At 36.6% G+C, this 7627-nt stretch overlaps 1 protein-coding gene across 2 annotated transcripts; it reads left to right on the top strand.

The window, feature by feature from the left end:
* Positions 1-214: 214 nt before the first annotated feature.
* LOC121650765 (FAST kinase domain-containing protein 5, mitochondrial) lies at positions 215-7259 on the top strand. Of its 2 annotated transcripts, none has more exons than XM_042002485.1 (2): positions 215-343; positions 4299-7259. In XM_042002485.1, exon 2 carries the CDS (start codon positions 4311-4313, stop codon positions 6711-6713), a length of 2403 nt encoding a protein of 800 aa, XP_041858419.1. In that variant the 5' UTR covers positions 215-343; positions 4299-4310; the 3' UTR covers positions 6714-7259. The 2 variants fall into 2 exon arrangements, with proteins under 2 accessions (XP_041858419.1, XP_041858418.1); XM_042002484.1 differs by lacking the exon at positions 215-343 and adding an exon at positions 3566-3706.
* Positions 7260-7627: the final 368 nt, after the last annotated feature.

The following is a 7627-nucleotide window of genomic DNA, read 5'->3' as shown; positions in this document are numbered from 1 at the left end:
GTGTAATCAACAGTTTAAGCACAAGAGCCAACAGTTAGCAGCTGCTGTAAAAGTTTGTACCGCACAATTTGCACGAGTGCGAATCACTTCCCCGAGGTACCGACTTGAGGTGCAGCAGCAGCAACACATGCTTTTCAAATCTCCCTCATTCTACAACCATGGAGGAGAGGTTGCCATGCGCCTTTAACAACGTTGTTTTCAAATGCGGAAACGGACGAATTAAGACATTTATTAATGTAAACGTCAACGTGAGTTCCGTGTTAAATACAACTGTAAGCGTTTCACTTTCCTGACGCATCTCCCGTGAAGGCTAACAACAGGTTTCTTGCCAATAACGCGCGGGGTAAGACACCAGCTTCTAAAAATCCACCATCTTCACTCACTTATTCAGACTTACCGTATACTCACATTGTTTCTTCAATATCTGCAAAACTGAGAAGGAAAAAAAAATCTCAGCTAAGAGTTGTAATAAGACAAAATACCCAACCATGTGCTACTATTTTGATTTGCGAGGAGTTTGTGAATCGTAGTAAGATTGCGAAAGTGGCGCGAGTACATTCTGGGTTTAACCATGTGGTGAATGAAGGGCGGCTCCCAACCAGCGTAGCTAAACCTCAACTCCTTCATTTGCATAAATCATCTACTTCCTCTGTGAAGTTTGACCACTTTCTGCTGGTGACAAACAGCCGAATTTCTTCTAATAACGGAAAAATCCTGAAAATAATAAAGAGCATAAATGCAACATAAAATTACAATATTTTAATTTCGGAGTTTGGTCAACCTTAATTGTATTTTAACACAAATATTTAACAATGTTTAATATAATTAATAACAAGTTTTATTTTACTTTTGGACTCATACACAACTTTTTCTCAGTTTTAAAATGTCCATAATGTATTACTATTCCCTGCTAAACATAGCATTTCAGGAAATAATTGTTAAAACATATAATTTAATATTTAATTTTGATTTAATGACCAATTTGAATGGAATTTTAGACTTAAACTATAGCTTTTACAGAAAATAAAACACAACAAGGTCACTTACATTTTACATAAAAGGCTACAGTAACACAAGTTTTCACAAGAAAGCCAAGAGCAAGTCAAGGCAGGTTTATTTGTATAGCACATTTCATGTATAAGACAACGCAAAGTGCTTTACATAAAACATTGAAAACAAGGGACAAAAGAAACATAAAACATACATTTAAAATAGAAGAATTAAAAAAAACTAAAAAGAATAAAATGAATAAATTGGAATTAGAACAAGCTAAAGTGAACTGCTGGTAAATCCTCGATAGCGATCACAATTTGTGTGACATTTATGAAATACTATACACTATACAAATCGAACATTACATTTTTCAGAGTGTGTATATTTTATAAGTATTAGAGGATCACAAATTCTGACATTTAAATCAACATTTATGGAAAAAAAATCGTGTATATACAGTTATTTGTGACTAGCCTTTTGGTCACAATAAACATGTATGAAACAGTTCACACTAATAACTTATTTGAAACGTATTTAAATGTGTTAAATATATATTTTTTTATGTTTTTCTTTTTTTTCTTTCATTAATGAAAATGTACGGTGGCTGCATAAATGTGGGCCATTTTCAACTGGAGCCTATTTATTGGAAACATTTACATTTTGTTAATAAAAATCACATAAATATTGGTGAGAAAATGAGGTTTGATAACAACAACGTGATGGTTATTAAATCAAAGTATTTTATATCATAAATCATTTTGAAAGCAAAGAAATTGAGCAGCATATAATCAGCTGAAAAACATAATTTTTTGTTCAAAATTCATTAAAGTAAAGACAATAATTAAAATTCCATATGGTTGCATAATTATCCTCATTCAAAGTTTGTTAAACATATATGGAATAGATATATTCAAGAGATTAGATTACAAAGTGAATCATTACATAGATTAATTCAGTTTGCTAATGTCAGATGCAAAATATAATACAATTTTTGTTGTGTTGGATTTTGAGTATTGTAACTACAAGTTGAATTATTTGGTGAAATTTGTATTATTTTACTGTCTTACACTTTCTCTTTAACATTTTTAAATAAAGCTAACTAAAGCTCAGTTAATAAGGAATAGTTTGAACACATCCTCAAAACAATGGTCACTAAAAAAGGATAAAACAAAAGTAAAACAATATTACTTAACCATTTGTTACTGATGTGGCTAGAAATAATTTACAGAAGCTTTATCAGAGCACACAAAGAGGCTGAAAGTGTCAGACTGTGGAGAGGATGGAACAAAGATTTGGTTATAAGTCTTTTTTGTTCGAAATAAATATCAATTAATCAATTTGTGGCTTAAGTTGTGGTGTATCTGAATTACTAACTGCACCGGGCTGAATCAAGCACAGAATGGTGAAGTTTTATATTAAAGTCTATCTCCTTGTAATTACACTTTTATTGATAAATCTATATATTAATAAATCTATAAAAATTAATTCCAATTGTGTGTCAAAACATAAATTGTGAGAAATATTTTTACCTATAAGAAATTGATTTTACAAGGAATTCCTCGCCTTTTAAATACCACTATATTTTTGTACTTTGTCATGCTTCTCAAGCTAAATTTGGATAAAATCTAATTCAAAGAAAATACTTTGATTTATCATAACAGAGTGTTATGATGACCATGTTGCTACATGGCACTGCTACCATTCGACAATGTGATTGTTCACTAGTATGAGCAAAAAACAAAATCCCCAAACTAGATGGGTTGCTAAGTAAGCTAAGCAAATAATATTTTCCTAAATTATTTTTTTTATTACTAGATGCACCAGTAATATATAAAATATAAAATATAATTAGGAATTAGGAATATTTCTAACATTTTGAGACTGTTAGAATGTGCATGAGTCCCCTTGAGTAATTGCTTACTTTAATAACTTTTATAAAAATTTTAATAGAGACAAGGTTTAAGAGTTTTAACGCACACAAACTTTGAAGAAAGATTGATTCATTAAATTTCATGTTTTTCTTGGAACGTAAATGCTAAGTCATTGTTAATATACACAGCACTTATATGTTGTGTTTTATGCTTTATGTTACAATATTCACTTAACTTTAAGGTATTTTATTATATTTTTTATTTACCAAATATCTGTCAAATATTTTAAGTAACATTGTCTCCATAAGATGTTTTACTACAGTTATATAGAAAGTTTGTGTAATCAAGTTACATCTGAAGCCGTTTAAAATAGCTTATCAAAAATAGTTTCTACTGAATCTTTCTTTCTTTCTTTCTTTCTTTCTTTCTTTCTTTCTTTCTTTCTTTCTTTCTTTCTTTCTTTCTTTCTTTCTTTCTTTCTTTTTCACTGAATTTGCGTTTCGTTTTCCTGCAGTTTGAACCTTACCAGCTGCCATAGGTCAAACACGCTCACTGTGTCACCGGAAGTGTAGTGCTATCACAATAATATACCAAGTTTATCATTATCCATGTACACTCCTTGTTCAGTCAATAACTACACAAGCTATAATTAAATTAAAAATTCCCCAGGATGACCGAAGCAATTTACATTCAAGAATGAGAAATTAACTTGTTTGTTTTTATTACTTTTATTACTTTGAAAACATAATTATCAGAGTTCCGGTATGATTGCAAGTCCTCGCCGCTTTACCTGCAGGTACAAGTTTTCTGCTTTTCCCCAGGCCGACGTTGGAAGATAAAAGGTGGGTTACACTATCATTAAAAGACAGAGTTGTGTAATTGGATTTATTGTGGTATTGATCACGAACATACAATAACTTAGTTTAACGAGAGACGTTACACTGACTGTTTTAAGTTGTGCTGTCTCAAACCACGATTCCTGTTCTGAAATGCGAAAACGTGGACAAATGAATAAGATCTACACTTAACAAGTTTGCAATAAGGATTCAAGCAAGTATATTATTTTGTAAAAATCCTACTTTCAACAGACGAGGAAGATGCCACATAGGTATTCGTGTTTAGTAGCAATAAAAGCAACAATAAATGTTTACGCATCAAATGCTTAAAATAATTTAAAAAAAAAATCCTGAAAAGTTACATTTGCTTATTCATTCTCACAAATCATGTAGTTTCATGGTTTTAGGTTGTTGATATTTATGAGTGTTATTTTTAAGCAGTGTTGTAGTTGGAAATTGATATTAATAGCTATGGCTTTTGCAAAAAAACCCAAAAGATGACCTTATACCATGCCTCAAAAGTAATCCAAACCCAATTTCTAGCATTTTGCCTTTTGCAATTGTAATAGGCTGACTTGCGCTGTCTTTCTCTCTTCAGTCCAGCCCATTGATGGCAGCCTGTATGCTGTGTCGGCGGGTTCCCAGACTGCAATACCTTCCAGGCTGTAGAAAAGGTTTTGCCCAGGCTCAGTACTTACACATCAAATCAAAGTGTGAGACTGATGATCAGGAAGAAAAGAAAAGGGTTTCTCAACAACAGGAATTCTCCCAAGGATACAGACTTCGTTACAATCCATCGTCATATTATCACTCTGTATGTAACTCTGCAAATTTGTGCAGCCAAACAGATGATGAAGATAAACAGCTTTTCTCTCCTCATGCACCCTCATTCTGGCAACAGAGCAATCACTACAGTGTAAGTTGCTCACGTCATCTCTCAAGCTCAAAGAACAGACTTCTTGACTTATCCTTTAACAAGGTCCCTGAACCTGAGAGGCCAACTGTGTCACTTTACCAGAGGACACCAGTTCCACCAGATGTTAAAGTAGACTCACGTGCCTTCCTTAAATGCCGACCAGAGTATGCTTCTGTGGCCCTTGACCTCACCCAGCGGCCTCAGCCAATTGAATGGGTAGAGGTGTTGCCAATACTTCAAAAAGTAACTATTTTCAAGGATAGGATGAAGCCGTCTGATGTCTCCCAGTTTCTCATGGAGCTCAGCAAACTGCACCCAGACAAGGTGCCGCTAGTGAGAAGTGACCAACGGTTCATCATGCTTCTCCGATATTCTGTGGAAAACCTTCGCCTCTTTTCTCACCTTCAACTTCTGGAGGTTCTGGAGTCATTTGTGTGGCTGGACATGCCCTCTTCCCACACTGTGCTCGAGGTGTATGAGGCCGAGCTGAGCCATCGAGCTAATGAGATGACTTTACATCAGTTGTTGTTAGCTGCTGATTTGTGGCGCTGTATTGGGAAGCAGGTACCACAGTTCTTGCAAAACCTTTATGACCATGTCTACCTGTATCTGGGGCAGATTGGAGTCTCTGAGCTGGTGCAGCTATTGTATATAATGGGAGAAGGTAGGTTCTGCCCAAAAGACCTGATCCATCCTTTAGAGCAACTTCTCATGCGTCACTTAAAATGGCTGCACCCCGAGGAGGTTGGCACTGTATGCCTGGGGCTGTTTAAATCCCAAACTTCAATATCTGAGGGTGCAGTGACTCATGTGGTTGACAGAGCGCTCTCTTTAGTTACAGAGATGAGTGACTTTGCAATGGTGAATGTGTTGAAATATTTGCGGTTCAGTTATCTTTTTCACAGGGGATGGCTGGAAGCTATGGCACAGGAAGTTCCTCAAAGGGCCCACAGGATGGGTGTCAAAGGGCTGATGCATGTGGTATTGACTTGTTCAGCTCTTCATTACCGCAACGACAGCATCCTTGTTGCTGTCGCTGAGAGGGTTCCCTCGCTAGTGCCACACTGTAGGAGTAAAGACGCAAGCAAACTCCTGTGGGCCTATGGCTCCTTAGGGTTTTCACCAGTTCAGAGTCCAAGTTTCTATCTAAGCCTCACAGAAGCCCTGAGACAGAAGAAGGCTGAGTTTCAGCGATTTCCAGAGCACTTGCTTACTGGCCTTCTAGGCTTGGTCTTCGTCTCTCAGTTCCCAGAGGACCTTCTTGCATTAGCCTTGAGCCCTGACTTTGTCAATCTTGCGCTGAAATGCACGCAACTTGATCTTAAAAGAGACTTGCTCACTTTGGATGGAGCAGTTGCTCTGGAGTTGCCTCAGTGGACTGGCCCACGGTTAAGCTGTGAACTGAGGCAAGAGGCAACAGAAATGCTCTGGAAGTTTGCACAGTCAGATATGTGCCAGAAACTCGAGGTTGTGGAGGCAGAATCTGCTTTACGAGATTTGCTTGGAGGAGAGAAGTTTGTACGTAAGAGAATGATCCTGCCTCACACACGCACCATCGACCTAGAAGTACATCTGGACTCCGCTGGACAGCCCATACCTGTGAACCTACCATCTCTAGAACAGAGTCCAACCATAACTCCTTCTCATCAGGGCTGGGAAAAATTAAATACAGGAGTGACTATTACTGATGAACTTTTAGCACAGTTAATAAATACCAAAGGCAGCACAGATTTGCCTCTGAGAGGTAAGCCCACATCCTTGCACAGACTGCGCCCCGATGAAAGTGAAAGACTATTTGACTCTGTGCTGGACTTGACTGGAGACCTCAAAGAGACTCTTAACAAACCCAGAAACAGCTCTGGTCGCCAGGACTCCAAATCCACTGTGAAAATTGCTATCCAAGTCTCAAGCAGGAATCACTACTGCTCTCGGTCACAGCAGCTGCTGGGACTTCATGCAATGAAGAGGAGACACCTGCAGTTAGCAGGCTTCAAGGTTGTAGAGCTGAGTTATCAGGAGTGGTACCCAATACTGAGAAAAAGCAGGGCTGAGAAGATGGCATATCTGCACTGCAAAATCTATAACAGTCTGTCATGATTTGTAAACCTCTAAGAGGCAATGGACATCACAGAGAACACAATTATGAAGGCATTTTAGCTTCTGGGAAATCTTTTATTTATGAAAATAATGTGCAGAATTCAGAAAAAAATATGCAGATGTTTGAACCTCCAGCTAAAACAGTTGTACATATTTAATCCATGATGTTTTTTTGTAAGGATTTTTGTCAGTGTTTTAAATGTGTCCTTAAGGCTTAAGCTATGAAAATAAGCAAATTAAAAAGAATTAAATTCTTTATTGTCCTGGTCAAGATTGTGTTACAATACACTGTTATGTGTTTTTGTGGTTTGAAATTTGAGCGTCCTGTTTATTTTTTCTTTGCCTTCCAGAAACTCTAGTGTGAAGAAAAACCAAAGCTGTTTGTATGTTCAAGAGCTCAGGGAGGCGTTCGCTGCTCACTTTAAAGATTACAACAGTTAAATTGATGAAAGACGAAAGAAACAGATTTGTGGTTTTATTTTGGTGGTTCTCGACTGTGAACATTCATTCTCAGACCTTTAATAAAATTAAAAGATTAATATTGCATGATGCAGCTGTCCTAACTTTTGTATGGTATTTTTGTATAAAAGTGTTTACTAGGATGCAAAAAAGATTTGTTGATGCTATATAATGCCATACAATCTTGCTATAATTCAGAGCCATATATTTGTGCAAATGCCTGCTTAATTGACTCCAAACGAATTAAACTGTTTGATTTATATAAGCATTTCTGAGATTATATGAGTACATTTCAATAGTCTGTGTACAACAAGGTAAATTGAAAACCAGGCAATGCTGCTTAAGCTGTCTTGGCTTAACTGACAGACTGGTCGAAGGCCCCGCTGACCCTGGAAAATACATCTTTTCACTCTGGAATAGAAGTGATCTTCTGAGATGCAGCCGTGTTGACTCCT

This window comes from Melanotaenia boesemani, chromosome 12 (assembly GCF_017639745.1).
Source record: "Melanotaenia boesemani isolate fMelBoe1 chromosome 12, fMelBoe1.pri, whole genome shotgun sequence".
In the NCBI taxonomy this organism is placed as follows: Eukaryota; Metazoa; Chordata; class Actinopteri; order Atheriniformes; family Melanotaeniidae; genus Melanotaenia; species Melanotaenia boesemani.
The sequence above is the reverse complement of the archived record's forward strand: the minus strand, read 5'-3'. Positions and strand labels throughout refer to the sequence as shown.

What these genes read in the sequence shown, in the direction of transcription:
- LOC121650765 (XM_042002485.1), top strand. Translation starts at nt 4,311, where the DNA reads ATGGCAGCCTGTATGCTGTGTCGGCGGGTTCCCAGACTGCAATACCTT.